The sequence below is a fragment of the Xiphophorus maculatus genome, chromosome 12, assembly GCF_002775205.1.
Source record: "Xiphophorus maculatus strain JP 163 A chromosome 12, X_maculatus-5.0-male, whole genome shotgun sequence".
In the NCBI taxonomy this organism is placed as follows: Eukaryota; Metazoa; Chordata; class Actinopteri; order Cyprinodontiformes; family Poeciliidae; genus Xiphophorus; species Xiphophorus maculatus.
The window spans coordinates 3933671-3958692 of record NC_036454.1 but is presented as its reverse complement, the minus strand read 5'-3'; the positions used below and the strand labels follow the sequence as shown (position 1 = coordinate 3958692).

The window sequence follows — 25022 nt, the reverse complement described above, 5'->3', positions numbered from 1 at the left end:
GATGATCAGTTTGTCCACTTGCTTGTTAAATAAATTTATTTCTGTATGATTTCAAAATTTTTGTGTTAAATTTGCTGAATTTGCTCGTTGCCTGTTCAAATATAAGAAAGAAGTCTGGGGTGAGGCAGAGCAGTACTGCGCCTCACCGCTGGGGGCGCTGTGTCACTTAAAGTACTTGAAACAGGAAGTTGGTGCATAGCTGTTGCTGTCTCCATTTAAAACGCCAATAAACATGTTTGATTGCAAACTTCCTTCACAACTCAGTAGCTGCGTTTCCAATACAACTTTGTCAATATTCTGCTGATAAGAAAAACGATTAAAATCACGCCTGAATAAGTTTGTTCTCGCATAAAAACATGGCGTGCCAAACTGCTTCCTGTCGTCTTCTTCATCTTTTCTGTTCATTATGTGACGCAAGGTAACACAAAATAGATAAAATGTTAATTATGCAGTCTAATGCTCTACAAAAAAGTATTTTGGACAGCTGAGACCAAAAAGGAAAAGTCTTTTTACTGAAACAAAGTCAAAGATGGAGGAAACTCCTCCACAGCACAGTGAGAGACGAATATAAACCTGATTATCTTCTAACAAAACAAAAATGTCTTCTTCTTTTTCTCTTGTAATTATTTTGTAAAAAGTTAAGCTCAAAAGCAGAAAACTCATCTGACATCATGGCTGAAATTAATTCTCCCTTTCAGGTTTAAAGTGCAGAAATGGAACATTTGTGATTCTTTAATAACAAAATGCCAACATTAGTCACACAGGAATTAATCTTCACTGAACTCATTATGCAAATCTTTGCATAAAGACTCTATTTACCACGACTGTCTCATCTCATCAGCTTTGGTTTCACTGCAGAGGAAGAATGAGTCCGTAAGGAATTCAGCTTTAATTAAGAACTCTACCAAGTTGTTCATTCCAGGTTCATTTTTTAAATTCTGGTGTTGCTTACTTCAACTTTTTAATTTAACCTTTTTAAATAGTGGTGAAAGTTTAACATATAAGGATCAAAATAATCCTAATGTATTGTTTTACAGAAGCACATCTCTAAACCGGTCAGTTTTTGCAGCTGAAGATCTTTACACCGACTGAAAACACACAAACTAAGAAGCAGAACTTGTTTAAGGACTGAATACTTGTACAAAATTAGCTCTGGTTTTTCAGTCCTACCAAGTAATCTTTTTTTTTTCCCCGAAGAGTTTTTGCAGCGCTAGTGGCTTGTAATTTGTTTGCGACAGACAGGAAAGAGGGCGAGGAGAGGAGCGAGGACATGCGGCAAAGGTCGCCGGGACCGGGAGTCGAACCCGCGACGTCCAAGTCGAGGACTAAAGCCTCCAAACGTGGGGCGTGCTAACCCCCTGCACCACCACAGCACACCTCGTACCAAGTAATCTTGTCTGAGGTGCATCCCGATACTTACGCCGGGTTGTTGCACTGGCGCGTCCGGAAGCGAACGCCGGTTCCACAGGATCGAGAGCAGGAGCCGTATTTACTCCAGGAGCTCCAGGCGCCGTCCTGCTTCAGCTGGTTTGGGTTCTTCCACATGCAGTGACCTTTGTAGCACCACTAAACACGGCGACAGAGAGGCGGCAGAAAACATAAGGCAAACTACAATAAGATTACACATTTCCATCCTTAGAAGGAAATAAAAAAAAAAAACAACTTTTCACATTGTTTGACAACAACGCTGACATTTCAGAGTCAGAGTCTAAAACGCTTGGCAATATAAGACAAGTAGATCTTTAAAGCAAGTGAGTAATTTCAAACTGTCATTAGTAAAACATTGATTGATTTTACACTGTAAAACACAAATATGACTAATTATCGTATCTAGTTTTTATGAAAAATACCGTAATACTCAAAATATGACAAATCTAACATACAAGTAAATTTTTATCAAGAGGGAAATGTTTTAAGTCAATAATTGCTTAATGCTAATTTTAAAAAGTACTAATTCCACTGGCATTTTTTTCCCACACATAAGACATTTTTGTCGCATTATAAGTGAAAAAATAATCTGCCAGTAGAACTAGTACTTTTTATCTGTATTAAGGAATTATTGACTGAAAACAAGCTCCTATTTCTTATTGAAAAGTTTGCTGTAAGTTAGTTTTGCTTAATTTTAAGTGTACTGGATATTTTCACTAGAAAAAAAGCAAAATACTTGGTAAGATTTGGTGTTTTTGCACAAAAGTTTCATAATTGTTTCCATTCCTTGGTGCTGTTCTACTCAGGAGGCCGATCAACGCAACACTTCCATGCAACACAAAATAGACTTGGCAACCTGTTGCGTTGCATCCTGCCTCAGCTCTCTATTCCCTCTTATGGATTATGAGCTACAGAAAATGGATCAGTTACACATTTTAAGTTTTCTCCACAGCGATGAGCTAAAGTCAGGTTTGGCTCAACACAGAGATTTTATATCCTGTTCAGTTGCACATGTGTCATTTTTAGCATTTTTCCAGTATTTTTTAATATGTTGTAAATTTGTCTCTTATTTTTGCTTTTTTTATAATCTATATGTTTATAATCTTTGTGAGAATTTGAACTCGCATGTCGCTTTGCAGCTGGTGCATCTGAATTTCCCCACTGAAAAACAACACAAGTAATTTTTATTTCCTCTGAATCCCTGGATAAAGCACCATGCTGCTGCACCCAGACATCATTTATTCTAACTATTCTCTTTGTTGTTAATAATTAAATAGTACAATTTATAAAAACATGTTTTTGAAGGATCCTTTTCAACTAACTCAAGACAACAGAGCCTGATTTCAGCAAACCTGGCTCCTATAGTGCAGACATTGTTTTCCAGGTTGCCTCACTGCTCAGCACAAACCCAGACTCAGGATTCACTTCCTGCTGGATGAGCACTGCAGCTCACCTGCACTCTTGTGGATAAGAGGGGGAAACAAAACTTGCGAGCTGAATTAGAAATATTTTTGCAAAAAAGCTGACTCAGCGGATCTTACTTTTCCTGGAGCGCACTCGGTCCCGTCCAGAGGCGGGCCCTTTTTGGTTTTGCAGAAGTAAGGGTTGTCAGGGTGACTGCACCAAAGCTGTTTGCACGGGTCAAACGTCCGAAACTAAAACAGAGAGAAAGAAAAAAAACAAAAGGTCATGTCGTGAGGTTCACTGTTTGATTTTACAGGAGATTTCTTTAGTAGTTATCAGCAATAAGAACCCAATTTTTTAAATTCAAACAAATGCAGTTTCTTTTAAAAACTGCATTTTCTTTAAAAAACGCTGCAAAAACACAAAATCTTACTTATTTTTATCTAGTTTATAGTGCAAGTGTCTTAGTACATTTGAAATGAGACAAAACTCATTTACAGGTAACTTTCAGCAAGAAATAGTTGCTGCTTTTATGTCAATATTTCCTTAATATTCATGGAAAAGTACTTAATTCATTGGCAGATTATTTCACCTATAACTTGGGAAAATGTCTTGTTAGAAGTAAAATAATCTGCCAATGGAAGAAGTTTTTTGCTTATGTTTTATATTTTTAATTACTGACCCTGATTAACAGCAGCAGGTTAAAGCTCCAATTAAAGCCACTAATTTATGCCGGTCGTCAGCAGGACTTTCAGGTGAACTTCTCTTTATCTAAAAAGCGACGCAGCAACAATAATGGAGGATGAAGAAGTTTCTCTCTGCTAGGATCTTAATCTCGAGATTTTCTGCAGATATAGATGCCATATCCTCTTTCAGGGATCAGAGCAGATTATCAGATTAATTAAAGAGGATTCTTTAAGGGACACTGAGTAACTCTTTGCTAAGAGACTTTATGAACAAAACCTGAGTTGTGTTTGTAGTTGGGAGTGAACTCTATTATTGGGAGGCGGTTGGGATCTGCAGGTATTTGGACTGCAGATACCTGCAGACTGGACTGGACTGGTCGTTCATTTTAACTGAACCGAAACACAGAATTCCACAGCACATCTTCATGTTAAGTTTGTCAAAGTCAAGCTAGCTTAACTGTCCTACTTCCCTCACCTTTGCCATTTTTTCTTAAAACTTTTTTCTGATCTCGTTATCTAGTTGTCACAGTGTTGACAATTAGTAGCAAAGCTCTACTATCTTTTTCTTTTATATATCATATGTACAAGATTTAGCACTAAAACCAATTACCTGGCAGCTAAAACCAATGCTAGTTTGAAGCAAAACTCTCAGAAATAGTTCAGACATCTTACTGAAATTCACCTTCTTCTAAAAGAGAGAGTACCTAATGAAGTGGGTAAAAAAGGTTTGTTTTCTCGCCTTTCTTTAGCCAAATTACTGACTTCAACTATTGTTCTGTCTCATATTTTTCTCATCTGTCACATGAATCGTGTGGTGATGGACTCATCCTATCATTCTCTTTAAATCTGAACTATTTCAGTGAATATTTCTCCAGGGTTCACCTTTTTAAAGCAGCAGAGTTAACTGCCGTATTCTCGGAGAAAGGCGACACCAAGAATCAATCAGTTTAAGCAACACATTCATGATTACAGCTACAAAAACACAATTTCCTCTACATCTCAGATTGTGTAATCAAAGTTTCTTGTTAATAAGCATTCAGAGGGAAGTGATTAAAACCTACTTCCTTTATTCATTTCATTTCTGAGAATCAATTCTTCACCCAGCAGGGATTAATGAGATCGTATTCCTGCCTCCTCCTTCTCTGTCAGTTTTGGTCAATTGTTGCAGTGAACGCTCTTTTATCTGCAGAACTGCACACAACTATCACCCAGAGAGGAAAAGTACGATGGAGAATTGGTCCTGTATAGATCGGACAAAATATCGTTGCGGGGGATAAAATTTCTGTCAAAAAAACTCTGAAATTTCGAAATTAATTTCACATATTTACAAAGAAAAACATGGATATTATCTAAATTTGCAAGAAAAAGTTAATTTTCCTTGATTAAAAGAATAAGTTTGCAATATTACAACAAAGCTTTTCTCCGGGTCTTTGAACACTGAAGTGCTGAAGTTGGGAAATGTCCATGTGTATATTCTCCAAAGTGTAAGTGACATATTAGAGCAACTTCCTGGGTTCAGACTCACCGTGAACATGATCGGCATCGAGTCTGCACCCGGAAAATGTTCCTACACAGGAAAACAACCCAGGTCCAACACCTGCATTTTGGTACATATAAATTTTCCACTTGTGTGTTTTTTTTTCTTACACATATCTGAATTTATAATCTTACAGAATATCCTAGTTTTAATATTGTAATTACTTAAATTGATTCCCATTTGACAGAGAATATCTATGTTTTTTATTCTTTCAAATATCTGATAATATTCTTAGTTTTTTGGTGCGAATGTATTCCTCATGACAAAATGTTTCAGATTAATTTCACATATTCAAAAGAAAAACCGTGGATATTCTCTTAAGTGGAAAAGTTGTCAATTTGCGAGAAAAGTTAATAATTTTCCATGGCTAAAATAATAAATTTACAAAATTACAACTAAGAAAAGTGCAGAAAAAAATGTCAGAAGTTCTGTAAAATTGAAGCGCTAAATTTCTGAGATGTGAATCTGGACATAAGTGGTAGATCTACCAAAGTATAAGTGGTAGATCAAGTCAAAAATCTTTTATTTTTTTATTTTTATGTCAAGTATTAGTGATATGTCATTCACTAAAGGAAATGATGATGAGGAAAGGATCCCAGATCTAACGTCCACACTTTGGAAGATATTTACAATCTCAGACAATATTCTAGTTTTAATTTCATAAACTGTCACTTTTTTTTGCAAACTGACAGAATATCTATTTTTTTTCTTTTTAAATACGTGAAATTAATCTAGACGTTGCTGAGTTTTTTGGCAGAAATGTAACGTGGCGAATAAAATCAAAATGGAGAAGACAGACTGTCAAACAGATCCAGAACTGAGAGACTGAGATATAATGAAATCCATTTGGAGACGACTGAGAAAAACTGGACAGGACGTTCAGCTGTGACATCCTGCTAGACGCCGGCGGCCCTGATTGGCTGCTAGAGGCCCTTTATGTCAGAACGGCTCGCCGCCGGAGGACGGGATGAATCATCAGCATTCACAAAAAACACAAATGCAAAATCAAAACCACGAATGCAGGAGGAGAGGAGAGAGCAATGAAGAACAGACTGGCCACTGAATCAGAGCGTCGAACACCGGGCTGACATGGCGGCTTAAATAACTTATGTTCAGTGATTCTGATTAAATTCTGTTTACTGACAACGTCTCAGGCAGAAAATCCAACATTTTCCACATGTTCAGAGATTAAATACATTTGTGTTATTTATTAACCACATTTAAAGACATCGAGTCGTTTTGTGATGTAGTGACCTCAAGTCACCTCTTTCAACGATTACCGGCCTGTGGCACTGACTCCCATCATGATGAAGTGCTTTGAAAGGCTGGTAAAAGAACACATCGTCTCCAGACTCCCCTCCACATTCGACCCGTTCCAGTTTGCCTACCGCCGAAACCGCTCCACTGAGGACGCCATCTCCTCCGCCCTACACCTGAGCCTGGCTCACCTGGAGGAGAAGAACACTCATGTGCGGATGTTGTTCCTGGACTTCAGCTCAGCGTTCAACACAATCATCCCACAGCATCTGGCAGGAAAACTGGGACACCTGGGCTTCAGCACCCCCCTGCGCAACTGGCTGCTAGACTTCCTCACCGACAGACCTCAGTCAGTCCGGATCGGACAACACACCTCCGATGTCATCACCCTCAGCACAGGCTCCCCTCAGGGCTGCGTCCTGAGCCCTCTGCTGTTCACTCTGATGACACACGACTGCGTCCCCAGGTTCGCCACCAACCACATCGTGAAGTTCGCGGACGACACAACGGTGGTGGGCCTCATCAGAGACGACAACGACCTGGACTACAGAGAGGAGGTGGAGCAGCTGGTGGACTGGTGCAGAGACAACAGCCTGATCCTGAACGTTGACAAGACGAAGGAGATGATCGTCGACTTCAGGAAGAACCGGCCCAGCCACGCTCCACTGCTCATCAACAGCTCGGCTGTGGAGGTGGTCAGCAGCACCAAATTCCTGGGGGTGCACATCACTAACGACCTCACCTGGACTGTGAACACCACGTCTCTGGCCAAGAGGGCACAGAAACGTTTGTATTTCCTGCGGAGGATGAGAAGAGCACACCTGACCCCGCCGATCCTCAAGACGTTCTACAGAAGCACCATAGAGAGCATTCTGACCAGCTGCCTCTCTGTGTGGTGTGGAGGCTGCAGCGCCTCCGACTGGAAGAACGTGAGGAGAGTGGTGCGGACAGCAGAGAGGATCATCGGGGCCCCCCTTCCCTCCATTCAGGACATTTCATCCCAGCGCTGCGTGTCCCGAGGCCGAAACATCATCAGTGACCCCTCACACCCCCGCCATGGACTGTTCTCCCTGCTGCCCTCTGGAAAGAGGTTCTGCAGCATCCGGTGCAGGTCCACCAGGTTCCGAAACAGCTTTTTCCCACTTGCCATCAGACTGCTGAACTCTTAACTGGACTGCACTTAAAATCTGGTCTCCACTTCATACCTTGCACATGTACAGAGCTAAATAACTTCTATTTTACTGTCATTACTGCACTTTATATTCTATATTTATATTTATATTCATATTTTATACTGTATTTTATTTTATTCTGGAGTAACCTCACAACACTGAAAGCTCAAAACATTGTCCTGAGCCGTATGCAACGAAATTTCGTTCTGTATTCACCCTGTGCATGCAAAATGACAATAAAGTCAGTCTAAGTCTAAGTCTAAGTTTGAGTTTGTACCTCTTAAAGTAATGTAGAAATTGTTCAGTTTAAGCTGAATTCTTCATTTATGACATTTGAAACTGAATATGTATTCTCAGATTCTTGGATTCAGTGTTCCAAGCTGCACTTTTGCTACAGTAAAAAAATCTCTTTGGATTTTGTTTCCCCTTATGATGAAAATCACAACATTGTTTATTTTTAGATGATTATGAGAGGAGAGTAAATATGTGCACTTATTTACTGTTTTTACTGCTTTCCTTCAAAAATAGGCAAATCACAACAAAAGTCAGTTAATATGGGACAAATGATCCCAAAGAGATCCAGTTTTACTTTTATTTTTATAATTTATTTAGCATACAGTGCATATTAATGAATAAGTAAATATGTTACGCTTTGCCTAAGGATGTTTTCCATCTGTTGTTACTCAGAAAAAAACTCACCTTCCAGTATAACAGATGGTGTGATTACAGGATAATAAATGTTAGACTCCATCAACATTTAAAACCAAACATCTGCTGGAAAAACCAAGAGGAAAAACTACACTAAGACAAAACTTTGAGCTTTTGTTCAAATAAATCACAGAAACTTTTCCAATAAATAAGCACATAAAAAGGTGTGTAACATCAGTCAGTGTAGACAAGCCTGGCTGGTATTCAACTGTCTGTAGATGTGATTTAAATAAACAATAACGGCCAAATTGATTATTGATCAGCGGAATGGAGTCCTGGTCCAGAAAATACAGACTGATCCCAAAAAATGTTTTTTTCTGAGAGGAACAAAAGTTTGATGACGCTATGCTGTTCTAAAATTAAAAAAATCTGCTAAAAGTACGAGGCAATTCAGGACTTTATACCCGAGATAAATGTTTGCAAGTTTCCCAGTTTGTGAAGAGAAACTAACTTCAAAATCCTTTTTAGTAACAAATCGATTGTGGGTTTGAGATGCTGCTTGTACTGGAGGAAACAGAGAGAAAAGACACTAAACAAGAACGTAGAAAACAACTCAGATTTCCATCACCTGCATTATTTTACAGATTATTACACTTTCAATTTACTCAACATTTTATTTCCAATAAAAGGAAGATTACATAAACAAGAGTTAGTTCAACGTCTTTCATCTTTTATTTTGTTTGAATACTTAACTTCAGTAGGAGCTTTAAATTGCCTGTAAACTGAGTATCAGCACCATATGAAGTATTCATAAAAACTCTGCCACCCATAAATTAAATAGTCTGGTGTTGAAAAGATGAAAATATGCAAGAAAAATTTAGAATTTGGATATTTAAAAAAAAAAAATCCAGACTCTTTTCCTATTTCATCTCCCAGATACAAACTCACTTTTACTTTGGAAAACATTCAGAGTTGCATTTCCTACATTTAATATTTCAATCTTAGAGGACTTCTACCTCTTTCATGCTGAAAACTTTAGAATTTATAAAAACTTCTCAGTTTTTGGTCCCACAATAACTCCTACGAGTTTTAAATATGGAGAACTTCAACCTTTTTCTGGCAAATTTATAACTTTTCAACAAATAATTTTTTGTAAACATGCGAAATTAGTCTAAAAATTTCGGACATTTTTGGCAGAAGTTCATTTGGCCCAAATACTCCATCACTTTATTATTGCCCCTACAGGGAACTTTTCTTTGTTTCTGTGTATTTTATGGTTTTCACTATATAACACTGGCACAAACAGTAACTGAAACTCCAATTAAAAATGATTAGACCAAAGAGACAAAGCATTCACATTTTAAGTGTCGGAATAATTGCCTGAATAATAATAATGTTTTTCCGTCTGTTGGTTCTTCATTAAGACTTTCTGAGCTCAAATTCATCATGAAGGTTTGAATGAGATGCACAAAAAGATCCAGTTAACTGCAGGAGCGGACTGCTCCTGCATACATTCATACATTCAATCTGACATGACTCAAAAGCGATGTCAGCCTAAATCTGACCTCAAACGGTTAGTCATCAAATCCCAATCTCACTCATTCACCCTCCAGGTTTCTGTCCAGACCCTGAACAAATGCATTCCTCCAAAATAACTAGAGAAAACATCCCGAGGTCTAACAGCTGAAAATCACCACTGGTCACGATTTCAACCTGGGATTAAGGAAATCCGAAACACTGAGAGAAGCTTCAAATTTCACAAAACACAACCAAGATTCAGAAGGTGCAATAAAAGTTAACAGAATCTCTATCAGATGTGCAGCTTATGGTTAATTTATTTTATAGCAGAAGGAAAAACATTTCCATGGTAAGAAACTGAAATCACTTCCCAGCTTTTGATACGTCTAAAATGAGAAAACTTTATGAACTCCCAAAATTACAAAAAACAAAAAAAGTTACTAAAATTGAGGAAAATATGTCATTAATGTTACATCAGCGCCCTAACGAGCGTCGCCACCCAGCTGCTGTAAACGTGGTGATGACCGTAAACGGTGACAGGTTGAGTGGCACGCTGTCGCTGGCGAATGGCGGCCTGCCAGGCGGAGACATGGTGAAATAAGCAGATGACCACATCAGCTGCTTGCCAACACGTCCAGGTTTGCTCATATCTACATGTCAGAGTCTCTGAAGGCTGTCATCGGGAAACTTCTGCAGGTGTTTCTGGGACTCCGGATCGTCTCTGCTGTCATCTTTAAGGCATAAATAAAAAACTCTGAAGAGGAAAATTTTTCCTTTCTTTCAAAGCAGAGACTGAATCCTCAGCGGAGTCCATCTTTCCTCCTTTTGAAGCACTGCCTCTCAGAGTTGCAGTGCTCTTAGACCAGTTTTGGTCATTGAGGACTCTGGATTTATTTCAACACCTCAACGGTAGAAATATCACTAAATTACTAGAATATTGTCCAATGTACTTTCTAATATCCTTGCTTTCATTAGATGCAAAACGTATCGACTCAAATCTAAGCAATAATGTCTCTCATTGCTGATTGTGTGTTTTTGTTAGCGCTGGGGTTTATCTGGGAGCGGAACAAGATGTCTGCCTAATCGTCAGTAATAAATCATAAAAACTAAATCTGTGAAACGACATCCAGAAGAAACCAAACAGCATCGTGTGATTCGCTTTCAGAGACGGCTGAGATTGCGCCCAACTTTTCCCGTCTGCAAGAACAGCTCAGAACCAATCGGATTTGTCTTTTTTCTCGCTCTCTGTGTCGACTACGCTACACACATAGCCGCTGCCATAACAACTGGCTGACAACAGCTCCACTAATGTATCAGGAATCAACACCAACAAAACATTCAGTCCGTTGCAGTTTTATGTTTTCAGGTTTGATGTTTATTTTTGTGATTATTAATTAGCGATTGTCCAACGGTGGCCGATTAATTAGAAACCTGCTCTACTGACAATCTGTCAGAGTTGGTGTGTGTCACGTTTTTTTGTTTAGCTTTGTTTGTCTGAGCTGAATCATTGTGAATTCTGCAGCACATCTACATGTTAAGGTTGTCAAAGTCAAGCTAGCATAACTGACCTACTTCCCTTTCCCTCTGTGTTATTTATTTATTTATTTATTTCATTAAAACTTTCTCCTCTCCTTGTTATCTAGTTGTCATAGTGTTGACAATTAGTAGCAAAGCACTGCGTCCCTTTTTATTTTTTATGTAAGGCAAACATTTAAGATTTAGCACATAATGTTGACAACTTATTGCAATGTGTCTAAAAGTGACGGACGGGAGCTGAATAACTTAGTATTTAAACACGTTTCCATAGTAACAACTTTCTCAACAGGTTTCTGGATATCTATCCGCTATCTGACTTCACATATCACATAGTTTGTCTGTGATGCAGCACAAAGAATAGTTTGAATTAATAATGACATTCCTCTGAGTGTTTAATATCCAGGTGTTTTTTTTAAATTTTTTCCCATTTTCTTGTGTCATATAAAATGGGCCTCTGGTCTTGATTTGGTCTTGGTTTATATACTGGAACATAGTACATATTTCTGGGATGGTGAATATATTCTGTGGGTAGATGGACAGCTTCAGGGATGGACTCACCGAGGTGCAGATCTTGTATCCCACTCCGAAGTCGAATCGGCATTGTTCATCCATGGAGTAGTTGATGCCGGGGAGTTCAGGAAGCTGAGGCCAGTCGTGTTTGAAAGGGTCATCCAGCAAACAATCATAGGTGCTGTAAGGAAATGAAACATGGCTGTGCTTCAGTAAGGTCAGAAACCTGAGATTATAGGTTCAATATGGAGTCCTGAGTTGGAACCTTTTTATTGTGTTTCTGGTACGCCAGTAGACCTAACGCACAAGCTACATCCACTAACAGTGACGGACGACGAAGCCGCTTCTGTTGGGTGTCTGGGGGTTAACCTCTGCTCAAAAATCGATCTGATAGGACACTGGAGAAGCACTATTATGTTGAAGTTTTGCTAAAAGGAGTTAGCCTATGTAGCAGCAGCACAGATGCTATTGCTAACATTAGCGTCCACATTTCTAAAGAAGCTCCATGAATAATCAGGAGTAACTGAATCACTGACGAGCTCAATGGGTGTAGCAGCACTTTGCACCAATCAGATGATTGAATAAATTAAATAACAGATTAAAAACAATAAAAATCTCTGTAGTAGAGTTTATATGTCTATTTATTCAATAATTTAGCAGCAAAAAGGGTTTAGGTGATGGAAAATATCCTGTATTTTAAATTAAAATGTGATTAGTTAATTAGACCCTGCAGTTAGCTCAATTAAAGTTCAAGGTTTTTTTTGTGTTTTTTTTTTTTAATGGGACGATACTGAACCTGGTGGCCAGGTGGCCAACCTCCATCAATGTACAAAACTCTAACCAAGTTCTACCACAAGTTAGAAGGTTATCGACTTACTGTTGTTATCAGTTAAAAAAGCTGCGGATGCATATTCTGAGAAATGTACAGCAGTGTGTGTGCGCACGGGCATGTATGTGAGGCTGTGTGCGCGTGTTCTGTCGCCCAGCATATAACCTTATGGTGAATACCACAAGAGACTGTTTGGCCTCTTAACAGTCTCAGTATCCACATCTTATAGTAAGTATGCACACCTGCCTCTTTAAAAGACCATGTTTTCATTCTAACATCTGCCATAAAAGTTGCTCTTGAAGTTGTGCAAATGAGTGGAATACGAACAGGATGAATAGGAAGAGTGGGTGTGTGAATTATACAAGTTTATTAACTCGTTTATTAATTACCAGGAACCAACAGAAAGTTAAAAAAAGAAAATGGGTTGGGTATAGGTCGGGTATTCTGCTCTTAAATGCAAACAAACTTCATGTAAAAACCACAACAGCAGCTGTGACATCATAAATGTTGTAAAATTAATACAAATAAAACTGTTGCAAAGCAACTTATGTTGGCAGGTGAGCTTTCAGGAAGCAAAACTTCCTGTTTTTCCAACATTTAAACCGTCCCAAAAATACATGATGCATGATTTATCACCAGCTCCAAAACTGGTGGCAAAGAATTTCATGTTTTTTGACTGTTTTGCATGAAAATAGGTGCAGACTGGTCAGGATTACACTGTGATTGATTGCCTACTGTCACTGTTATCTGCTGTTATGTTATGACCAGAAACATCTAAACCTCAGCAGCCAGAGTTTATTTTTATTCATGAGCAGATGTCAGGATTCTGGTTCCTATTTTAAATTATGAACGACGATGAAACGTAAACAGAAACTGTTCAGGTTTGGATACAAGCTGACATTTAAAAAGATAACGCAACATTTACATTCAGTTCTTGTTCCTCTGCATTTGTCCCACTAAATATCTATTTATTTATGTGGAACATAACTGAGCTTGGTTCATCCATCTATGTGATTCATCTGTAAAATATGTTTCACTTTGTGATAAAATTCATGAAATAGATGAACTTATACAGTAACAGAAGTTTGGATGTAATTTTGTTTTAGCTGATTTTAATCTTTAAATCATTTAGAGACTTTATCAGTTATAATACAGAAAACTTACAATTTAAGAAATCTTTGCTACTGTTTTACTCAAAAAAGTCTCTGTTATTGTTATATTGCTTTATTCAGAGTGAAAACACTATTTCCTGCACCTCTGGGCACTGCAAATTTTTTTTTAAATATTTATGAATCTACAAGAGCCAAAGGAGAGGTGTGTATCGTAGGAGATGCTCTGGTAATGTTTCTTTCTCCTCATCTATTTATAAAACAGAGCAGAAAGATGGACTCACTGGATGTATCTCTTCAGCTCCTGTCCGCTGCACATGGACCAGTGGTACCGATGGAAGGCCGCCTGCACCAGCGGCGCCATGACGCTGCCCATCGCCGTCTCGTCCCCGCAGCGGTTTCCCTGGCCGTCGTGCTCCATGCCCAGCCTGCAGCCGGCGGAGGAGGAGGACAAGGTCACACACGGGAGATGAGTTTCACAAAGTAAACAGCTTTTACTCCACCGAGACGATGGGAGATGTGGGTTACAGTCAAATGATTTGATTCAGGGGAGATTGAGACTTTTCAGGAAATTAGAAATTTGTGACAAAGTTTTGTATCAACTCCATTTTAAACTGTGTAAAGATGCTAAGTTGTCTTTATTTTGTTTCCAATCAGTAGGCTTTTAAAGTGGAGTTGATTGGTTTTAGAGCTGTTTTATTTAATTGTTTTGGTTGCAAAAATAAAGTCAAGTTTATTTGTTTAGCACATTTCAGCAACAAGGCAGTTCAAAATGCTTTACATCATAAAAACATGATACAGTGACCAATTATGAAACATTGCAGTTATGAATCAAAAGCAACTCTAAACAGGATCTGGATTTATCATGGATTAGAACTCAGTCAGCTGAAGATTCAGGTCTGATTTTATCACCTCCCACAGATTATTGTGGTCCCTGTATTAGAAACCAGAGTTCAGCCTGATCTCTGGTTTCTAATAACGTATTTAACTCATATGAATCATTCAAGCACAGAAAGGTTCCCAAACCAAACTGCTTTCATAAGTTGAATTTAGTTGCTCATAAAATGCACTAATTGGCCAGAAATCAAAACTAAAATTGACCCATTTTCTCTTGATTAGCTCTGAAATCAAAAAATGATTCTTCAGTATTTGATCTTCTTTTTTTAATGTTTCAAAGTCAATAAACTGCAACTCCAAGACCTCAGTTTAGTGAAAGATATTTTAATATCCTCCTGTTATTTGGATTCAAAACTACCATCAAGACACATGCAGCACATTTTGTTGCACGTTTGTTACAGTTGAATTACAAAGTTTATATAAATGAGTTTTATGTGGTGAAACCAGTTAAAAAAGAAGCAGAATCTGCTGAATTACTGACTGTCAAAAAGAAACAGAAATCAGTGTCAGTGAGTAAAACCTGATGGGTGAATTTTTACCTGCTGGCCAGATTTGGCATCAATTAAACCAAAAAAGTAAAGAAAATGCATTTGGTTTATAGCATTTCTCTATCAAGGATGTTTTTATTCCCCCGAAAGCCGACATGAAGAAACTGAACCACATCTTATGTTGTCTGACCAACAACTAAAGTGAAGTAAGGTGGACATATTAGATAAGAAACTCTCCCTGAGGGACTGAGGCCATCCAACCTTTTCATAAGTAAACTGACATTTAAATCTATTATTGCCACAGCACAGATTTTATCCCTCGATCAGCACAGTTTGCCTCTTGGTTTTCTCAATGACCTTTGGAATCAAAAACTTTCTCAAAATGCAACACAGGTAAAAACTGAAGGTCGCTCATGCATGACACAATTCAATTACTGAGAAAACACTAAATGAGTGGAGTAGAAATCTGAGTTTTTCTGTGACTGATGGGCACCAAATGTTTGTGTTTTTCACTTATAATCAGCGTTATGAGGTCTGCAAGCACTGCTGCTTTAATTACAACAAAACAAAACTTTGGAGTCGAGGTTTGGGACTGGATGAGAAATGATCCCATATTCAGCTTGTTAAATCTGTCCTGCTGCAGAAATGAATTAGTTTGTTCATCCAACATAAATTTTAACTCAATGTTCTGCAGACTTTGATGATTGGTTTTAAAAATCTCCTCCTTAAAGCCTCAAAGTTGTGATTATATGTGTCAGTTGCTTCTGTAAGTCAGAACATTACGATGTTTTTAGGGGTTTGAGTCAAACAACTGAGGCCATCCGACCTTTTCATAAGTAAACTGAAACTTATCCTGCTAGGATAAAACGTATCCTAACAGGATATATTAGAATGAGTTCTGGTTCTGTGTCATGTAATTCAGTGAATTTTGTTTCCTCTGTTGAGTTTGTGCGTCTTAATTTTCCTCCACTAGAAATAGAGAAATCCAGAGAAAAAGGTAGAAATGTAGGTCATTCCTGTTTAGAGGAGGTTGTGCTTCCGGCAACTAAATGCTTGGAAAGAATAAGACGGGTCCCTACAGAACGGCGCTGGCCCAGATTTGAACCCAGAACCTTTTTACTGCAAAGGAAACCGTGAAGAACTGGAACGTTGTTAATGTTAGCGGTTAGCGTTGGTTTCAGAGTCCTGACTCCAGGTCATCTTCTGAACAACAACAGATAAAATAAATCCTCCCACAGCAAGTTATTTAAGGTCGAGGTGCAAAATAATCCCAGTGAAGAGAGAAAATCCTGGATGGAAAGAGAAGCAGCAATAAAAATAATTTAAAAACAGGCTCTCTAGTAATTAGGAAATGTCAGCATTGTGATGAACCGACACTAAGATGGTTTTCTCTGAATTTGGTGTGATCCAGTCTGGTTTGAACATGGAGACAGTGAACTGGTTTTATTTTGTTATTTCAGATGGTTTTCTTCACATAATGACAAATATCCAGTTTTCTCAAAATTTCTAAATTTAACTCGTTATCTCAATAAAACCATCAGTAAATAGTAAATGCGGAAAATGTCCGCTCTCAGCTTCCGTACCAATCCTCTCTTACCTCAAAGTCAAATAAATTCTCTGTAATCTTGAATTATTATTGGGAAATTATGATCAAAATCTGCTGGTAGAGATTACATCCAGTTCACTGCAAGGCCTTTTCAAACCTTGTTTCAGGTTATTCCAAGGATAGAACATTTTATTAAGTGTGAGCTGCTAAATCTGAATAAATGAAAGCCGTCGTATCAGTACAACCTGCAGGGACATTTAAAAATAACACATTAGGAGAATTTCACATAATTATGTAATCATACATGAACTTTAACGACCGATACTTTTATGTTTTCACATGAACACAGTGTAGCTTTTAGGCTCAAATGAATAATTATTTCATCTTTTCATTTCCTTCCTTAATAATTTAAGTACCATTAAAAATAGATACCTAGATTAAATTGCTCCGGTCTGCTGATTAATAAATGACAGAATAATAACAACCTAAGGCAAAATAAAAATACTCGGCCTCAGATGGATGACATTTTAGAAGTCAAGTAAAAAGAACCTCCTAAAGGTGGAAGCTTGTTGTTTGCCTGGAGAGAAACGGCTTCTGAGTTTCATCTTCTGAGTGTTGGAGTGAAAACCCTGAAACCAGGACGACGTATTTACTGACACTGCAGACGAACTATGACGACATGTCACGAGTTCAAAAAGCAAAAATAGAACTGAGACAACTTCTTCTGTTCTTTCTCTTCAGTTCTTTCTTTCTCTTTCTTTATTTGTTCTGCACTTTGTTTCTTGGAGAAGCAGCTTTTAGTTTTTATTCTCCCCTAATCTGGAACAAACTTCCAGAAAACACCTGTTCAGAGTTGCTTTTGAACCATAATAAATGGAACATTGACCAACATGTTGATGTATAATGACGGCAAAATGTAATATTTACTGGTTTTCTCAACTGTTGTCTGTGTTCTGTGACTTTGTATTTTTGTGTTTTTATGATGTAAAAGAAATGTGCTACAAACAAACTTTACTCGACAGTTAAGGTGCCAGTGCTAAAAAAAGAGACAGAAACCTTCAGATCTCTGCTCAAAATGACTTAATAATACTAAGAAAGTCTGGCTGCTCACATTGAAGCCATCCACAGGACGGTACATAAAGCGTTACCTAGCAACACAAGTAATCAATACAAAAGCTGTGGCCAGGAAATGCTAACAAGTGGAGCTGGCGTTTACAGGCTGCAGCTTCCAAATCAAATCATTGTTGAAATGTTAAAGGTCTCCTCAAGCATTTCACTGTTTTCTATTTCCAGAGGGTTCAAGGACGTGTGAAGGTCAGTCGACAGATTCACCTCCTCGGTCCAGCAGCTGCTGCTGTGAGCGTTCTCCTCGTTGTGCTGAAATCACCGATAAACATCGTCTCGCTCGTCCACCCAGGAGGAAAACTTTGTTTTTTTATTTAGTTTTTGATTTCTAGAACTGAATTTTTCTGGTGACATCTAATAAAAGTCTGACGTGTTTTATAACTAAGCAGAGGATAAAATCAATGTTTTACAAGCTGTAAAGTCACAAAGATCAAAGGTTTGTGGAATTGCTGAAAATCGTGTCTAAACGTTTTTCACTGAAGGCCAAAACCAGCAAGTTGAAATCACGAAGGGGCCACAATCTAGTTTTACTTCTTTTACATAAAATTTGTGAAATTATTTCATTGTGAATTTTTTTCATTTTATCTAATAAGAAGCAAATGAACATGTAATATTTTTGAATAAAACATCAAAGTCACTATTAGTTTCTTCCTACCAACAAAATTAAGAATTGTCTTTAAAAATCTTTAACTGGATTAAACCCATTTTAATTAGTGACTGAGTTTGTTTTTGAGTAAAAACTCAGTGGTTATTACCATCATATTGAAATTAAGGCAAATAAACAAGAAATAAAACACTAGAAAAACATGGATAATAAAAGAAAAACACTTATTTTGTACCTAAACATTTTTATTTGATATAAATTTGTCACTGAAAATCAAATTTTGGTAACGACACTCATCAAAGTATTATGTTTGTTCAACTGTTGACTGTGTGCTGTTTTTTCATAACTGTAGTTTTTTGTGTTTATTATGAACACAAAGCTACTCCAAGGACCGCAAATGGCCCCCGGGCCACACTTTGGACACCCCTGACCTAGATGTTTCAGCTCTTTTAAACGCCCGCTCAACGGCGGTTCTCCTGCCGGTGGGTCAAAGCGTCGCAGCCGACGGCGTTAGGATCTGCTGAACTGGTTCCTCGAAGCCGTCCCCACACGGACGCTCTAATCCAGATTACAATCTGTTATCTCCTAAATCCCGACATCCACACGCTCAGCTCTGAATCCAGCTGGACTCGACCGGCCGGACCGGCTGAGCGGACCAAATGCTTTCAGTTGCAACTCCGTCGCTGATTCTTTCTCTCCTGATCATCACCGGTCAGCAGAGCCGGTAGAGAAACCAAACAACTGGACTCAAGAAAGAGCAGAACCACTTCCACTTACTTTAACTCAAGTAAAAGTGAAACGTATCCGTCCAAAAACGACTCCAGTAAGAGTAAAAAAGTATTTGGTAGAAAATCTACTCAAGTACTGAGTAACTGATCAAATTATAAATCATTTGATAATTAAGAATTACATCATCAGATGGACCAAAATATAAAGTTAAGTGGAAATTTTGGCATTTCCAGGACAAAAATGACAATAACTCATATAAGTAACAAAAATAAAGTCAGGCAAAAGAACATTTTTCCAAATTAGTTTCTTTCAATAAAAAAACTAATGAAAGGTTGACAGAAGCTGCAGGTGTGTCTCTGGTGAATATTTGGTTTGTTTTTCATTCAGTGGGTATAAAATCCAGACTTACTCAAATAAGAGTAGGAATACCTCAGAATAAAATTACTCAAGTAAAAGTAAAGCATAGTAAAAAAAACATTTTCCAAAAAGTTACTAAAGTAAATGTAACTGAGTAAATGTTATTTATGATTTATTTCAAGAGCTGATCCACGTCCTGAAGATTAGAAAACCGTTCTGTTGCAATTTAGTTGTGAGTGCCGCCATTTTTAACTGTTGTGTTTATTTATGGGGTGGTTTCAGTTTCAGTACAGACAGGTAGAACATTATGACCACCTGCCTGATCGCCTGCTGATATCTCTCAACAGTCCTGACTCCGACCCCGATGACCTTCGGTATCTGGTGAGGATGTTGGCCATAGACCCATGAAAGAAGGAACATCAGTTCTAAACCGACGCATCAATGGATCAGATTTGTTTTTAGTCAATATTCAATAATTATCACATTAATTTAGAATAAATGACACCTCATACCGTCTGATTTTAGATGGAGTTCTGTGTTTTGTTATGAGATAATATATCATGACAAGTTTTCATCACGATCCTCTCCTATAATATCTTATATTACATTAAATTTTTATTTTATTCCCACAGTTCTTATGTTTTTTTTTCCAGCTCCTTTGTTCTTTTTCTGGTCAGAAACTTTTCCATTTCCAAAGCAGCTGGATGAATTAAACTGGCAGCCAATCAGAAAAATCCCCTCTCAGGCGAAGCTCTGATCACGTCACTGCGTTCAGGAGCGCCGCACCAGAAAACACGGAAATACCAACGTGAACTCACACGTGTCCGGTCTCATGAGCCACGACGAACGCAGACGAGAAGCCGTCTTCGTGGTTGAGGGTGCAACTCCGGACTGGGTGGCACATCCCTGTGACCGGAGCGTAACCTGGACAGAAGTTCAGCGAAGAATTAGAAACATCCAGACCAGAAAACGTTGACTGAACTCCAACTGCTGTCACAAAAAAATGTGACTTTCTCAAAGCTATGCCATCTTTCAGGTAGATGTTAAAACATAAACTAAGTTTTTGTTTAGCAGTTAATTATCTGCGATTAAACTTTGACACAAATGACAATAAATGATAAAGATAAATGTTTCCACTGCAGTGACCCACTGCACTGAGCAAGTTATAATATCAGTTTATTTAGAAATCACTACCGAAGCAGTGAGGAAGTTGTTTTACGGTAAGATCATTTTAAAACAAACAGAAATATTTGAAGACAGAAGAAACAAATTTACACCATTAAAACAATAAAAAATTGGCTAAGAGATAAAAGTGAGAATTTAAAACAGTTAGTGATGGAATCTGCCCGATATTAACTGGGAAAGCGTTTTCAATCCTCCACTTCTCCGCCCAGAGCTTCACACTTTTAAATCCATCTGACCTGCTGACAGAAGGTCAGCAAGTCGTTGCATCAGTTCAGAGAAAGCCAATGAAACACAAAGACCTATAAATGAATAAAAGAACCTTAAAATAATTCACAGCTAAACTGGAAGGCAGTGGAGCGAGGTCAGATTTGGAGCGAGGTCAGATTTGGAGCGAGGTCAGATTTGGAGCGAGGTCAGATTTGGAGCGAGGTCAGATTTGGAGCGAGGTCAGATTCGGTGTGATGTCTTTTCTCTGCCTTGAACTTGATGAAAATCAGCCAGCAGCGTTTCAAGTTGGGTTTGAGAAAAACAGCAGCCTGGAAAATGTTTGAGAAAAGTTCAACACAACAAATGAGCTAAAAATTCAATCTAAAGTTTGTTTTTCTGTTAAAAGGTTGGTAAAAATAGCACAAAATTAAAAGTTTTATTAAACGTCGGTGGTTCTGATGATGGCAGTGGGTTAGCTTGACTTCTGTCTTTTTTACTCATGTTAAAAACATTCAGCGCTGAACAGTGTTTCAGTTTCCTTCAGAGGAAGACACACCTGGTGTTTGAGATAAAGAGAATAGAGAGAGTTGTGTCTATGAACAGCAGGGTTCCCAAGGAAACGGCAGCAGAGCTCAGGCTACATCCATCCATGTTGACATGAAAACTTTGAAAAAGCTCCAGCTTTGTGATGAGGACGTAGAGGTCTGTGGTGTCCAAACTGCCGTGAATCATGTGATGTAAAAGTGCTGAAATTTTGCACCAATTTGGATACAAATAAAACAATAAATCAGTTAGAAAAACAAACAAAACTCCACTGCATTGTTTGAAAACTACTCCACTGCAGAAACACCACTGTTGGTCTCATCAACAGTGACTCTGGTGTTTCAGGACCTGAACTGTGATTCAGTTCACCTTTTGCTTTGAGCATTTCAGCTAACAGTATTTAGAGAAAACCTGCCAAGCTCAACGCCTTCAGGCTGCACCCGACCTCTGAATTCAGTCATACTTCACATCCCATAATGCACAGCAGCAGCGACCCATGGCTCCAGATGAAGCTGCACCTGATGGAGATGCAGCAGGAAAAGCTGCGACATGTTCATGTTGTTAAGTAAGGACAAAGTAAATCCCTCCTGCTGACCCCAGAAGCGTTGGTCCCTGAGGTAACGCCTCATACCTGCTCCCACGCACAGAGGCAGTCTGGGTATTTCAGGAATTTCTTTATCACTTTTTCCGACTTTTACGTCGCTGACGTCAGGCATGAATCATAATTCAGCTCCAGACGAAGCCAGCTATGGTAAATCTGGACGTAAACTATGGATGAAAATGATCATTCTGAACCAGCATCACGTCACATCCCACCTGTCTCAGCTCTGACTTCACATCCAGACAGATTTCTCTACTGCAGTTTGAGTCAACGCTCCACAAACTGTTGCTGTTAGTTACAGTTTCTTTTTATCAGCTTCCTTCGTCTAAAGGGCTCCCAGGAAGTCTGTCTGATTGGAAGGAAAATATGAACTTTTTCATAATATGAACTGAAACATCATTAATTTCAGTTTCCTTTGTGTTGCCACTGCATTGTTTTCCTCCATTTCATTGTTTTCATAACGTTTAACTTGCCTCACCTTGAAAGGCTCTAAAAAACAAAAATCTATGTGACAAATCAGTCATCAGGTAATTAGAAGAAATAGTTTATGTGTTTTTAATCTTTGTTTTTTCCAATTGGATGCTTTATATTACTGGGTTTTTTCTTTTCCTTTATTCTCAGGCCTTTTAAAGTTATTTTTGTCAAAAGCACCTTCACATGAATCTTTAACTTTTCTGACTCTGGATAAGGTATTTTATTTTCTGAGGCCTTCTCAGTGTTTTAGTTTAATTACTTTTACTGTCCATCCTCTGTACCAAAGGCAGAAAACTTTCGTTGACTCCAGTGCAGTGATTTTAAGGCTTGTGTCGCTTTTTGTATTTTCTATTTTTTGCCTTTCTTCCAGTCGTGTTTTGTTTTGGTATTTTTGTCCCTTATGGTCCTTTTCAGTGTTTGATAGGACTAGAAAACACAACTTCAGCCTGGTTCACATCAGCCTGAAGTGCTTTGAATGTCTTTCTGCTTTTACGCTTCTTCTCAGAGTCTAGGAGATTCTTGACAGCTTTATTGCAGAGAAACTTCATGCTGTCATCTTCCCATTCTGATGCTTTCAGACAGCACTAAGCTTTTAGTCTTTTTAAGGTCTCAACAATCCCTATTTGTAGGTTTCCCTTCATGAGCATGGTTCTCTGTTTTTTCTTTGTTAAACTTCTTCGACAATTAACATTCTTCTTTTTTTAGCTCTGTAAAAGCAGCTGTTTTGACAGTTTGCAGCTTGACCCCAATACTCTGCCCAACAGCGATAACAGATTGTTTTGAATCCAGAAGGATTATTCTCAAATGCAAAACATTTATAAGGAGAGAATCTGTGTACAGCCCAAAACTACTGGATCACAATGAGAGCTGAAACTTTAATGCCTTAAGAATATATAGCTTTAAAAGCCAAAAAAACCTTGCAAAGACAAATTTGCATTTACAAATGAACTGTGTGAAATGTTTTATTCAGTATCAGATATTTAAAACACAAATTGCATCGTTGTTTGATGTAATTCAGGTCACTGAGTGTCCTGCTTCTTGTTCTCAGCGCCAGATCTAATTTCACTTTAATTTGACCTTTATAAGTAGCAACAGTGTGAGAATTAATTTTCTCTTTTTCTTGAAATCTTGTCTCCACTTCACAGAGCGACCCGACTGATTTGTTAGCTCGTTTTTATGAATATTTCTGGTTTCACTTGACTTGTTTCAATTTCTTTCCTCTAATTTGCAGGTTGTGCCGTCTGGGGAAAAATGGTCTCATTTGAAAATAAAATGTTATTTTGAAAGAACAAGTCGCTGTTTTCTACATTTTTATTGTCTGGAATGCAGACAATAATTAATGTATCCCGTTTTCAAAGGGATATAATAGTTCAGAAACAGTCGCCTCCAAACCGTCGGAATAGTGTTTGTAAATAATAATAATAATAATAATAATAAAAGATTAGCTTGATTGAAAGGATGATGAAATAATGTGAAATGTGAAAAGCCCGGGTGTGGAGCCGGTTTGATAGGTCTTTTAGCTACGCCTCTCATGTAAAATTTCTCCTAATCACCCAGTAAATTTTCAACTTTTAGATGACACTAGTTGTCTAGGAAATTTTACACAGAAAACATTCATCTCTGAGAACAGTAGATGTGCTACAGCAGATTGCTAAACCTGTAATATAAATCTTTGGCAACTTTCATAACTACCTTGTGATCATCTTCCTTCACTCACAACTGCATATAAATATCAAAAGCTACAACCCCAAACAAAACTAAAATGAAAATATGTAAAAAATGAAAAGAAATGTAATTTATCTGCAAGATGAAAAAGTAATAGGTTTCATATTTTAATAAAAATGTCACGTTATCCAACATTCAGCTTCTAGCCTCATACTGGGGGGTTTGCACTTGATTATTCTCACTTTTTCCTGCTACAGTTTGAAGCAGAAAAACTACGCACAAAAATCAACCACTTGATACTTTAGAAAAGTACAAAATGTTCTTCCTCTCCATGTTTCCCATTAAATTCCTGTTGTCCTTTCACTGTCAGTGGGATTAAATTTGGTAAATTGGTCTGTTTATGTCAGCCTGTGTGAATGATTCAATTTCAAAACATGTCACACACAGAAACAGAGGAGCTTAATGATATTTTGCTTCCAGCGAGGCTCTAAACTTGTCAAAGTCTAACCGCGGCTCAAGGGAAGACGATAAAGTCCTGACAGTTTGATGCTTTGTCTCCAGACAGCCCTGAACTAATTCTGTTTGGACCTGTAGCGTCTACAGGAAGCCACAAAACCAGTCACATCTTACTGTCCTTGAATGAATCAAAGAGAACTAAAGCTGCCCCATGTGAGGATTATGATTTGATTGATATCAGCCAGGAGGAAGGAGCTGCTGGTCTGTTTCTCCCAATTGATTTTAGCTTTAATTGATGTAATATATGGAAGGTGGAGAACATAGGCTAAAAAATAAAAAATAATAAATCTGTTCCAGCCTGCAGAACAAATCTTATATTGTTCTGAACAGGCGGAAAATGAAAGTAAGCAACCTGGCAGTTACAGAGAGCTAAAGTCTGGGTGGCTCAGTAATGACGCACAGCGACTCAGAGAATTACAACCTTTAAAATTTGTCTTTTCATCTACTAAAT

General features: G+C 38.1%; 1 protein-coding gene across 2 annotated transcripts in view; it reads right to left on the bottom strand.

Annotated features, from left to right (window-relative positions):
* Window positions 1-25022, bottom strand: part of LOC102217056 (A disintegrin and metalloproteinase with thrombospondin motifs 3-like) — a 191407-nt gene that overhangs the window by 47201 nt on the left and 119184 nt on the right. For both annotated transcript variants that reach the window (XM_023343569.1, XM_023343570.1), the window contains exons 8-12: window positions 20199-20304; window positions 13919-14062; window positions 11745-11877; window positions 2970-3083; window positions 1421-1566 (exon numbers count right to left, since the gene is read on the bottom strand). In XM_023343569.1, the coding sequence (XP_023199337.1) occupies window positions 1421-1566; window positions 2970-3083; window positions 11745-11877; window positions 13919-14062; window positions 20199-20304 (643 nt within the window). The remainder of the gene's footprint in view (window positions 1-1420; window positions 1567-2969; window positions 3084-11744; window positions 11878-13918; window positions 14063-20198; window positions 20305-25022) is intronic.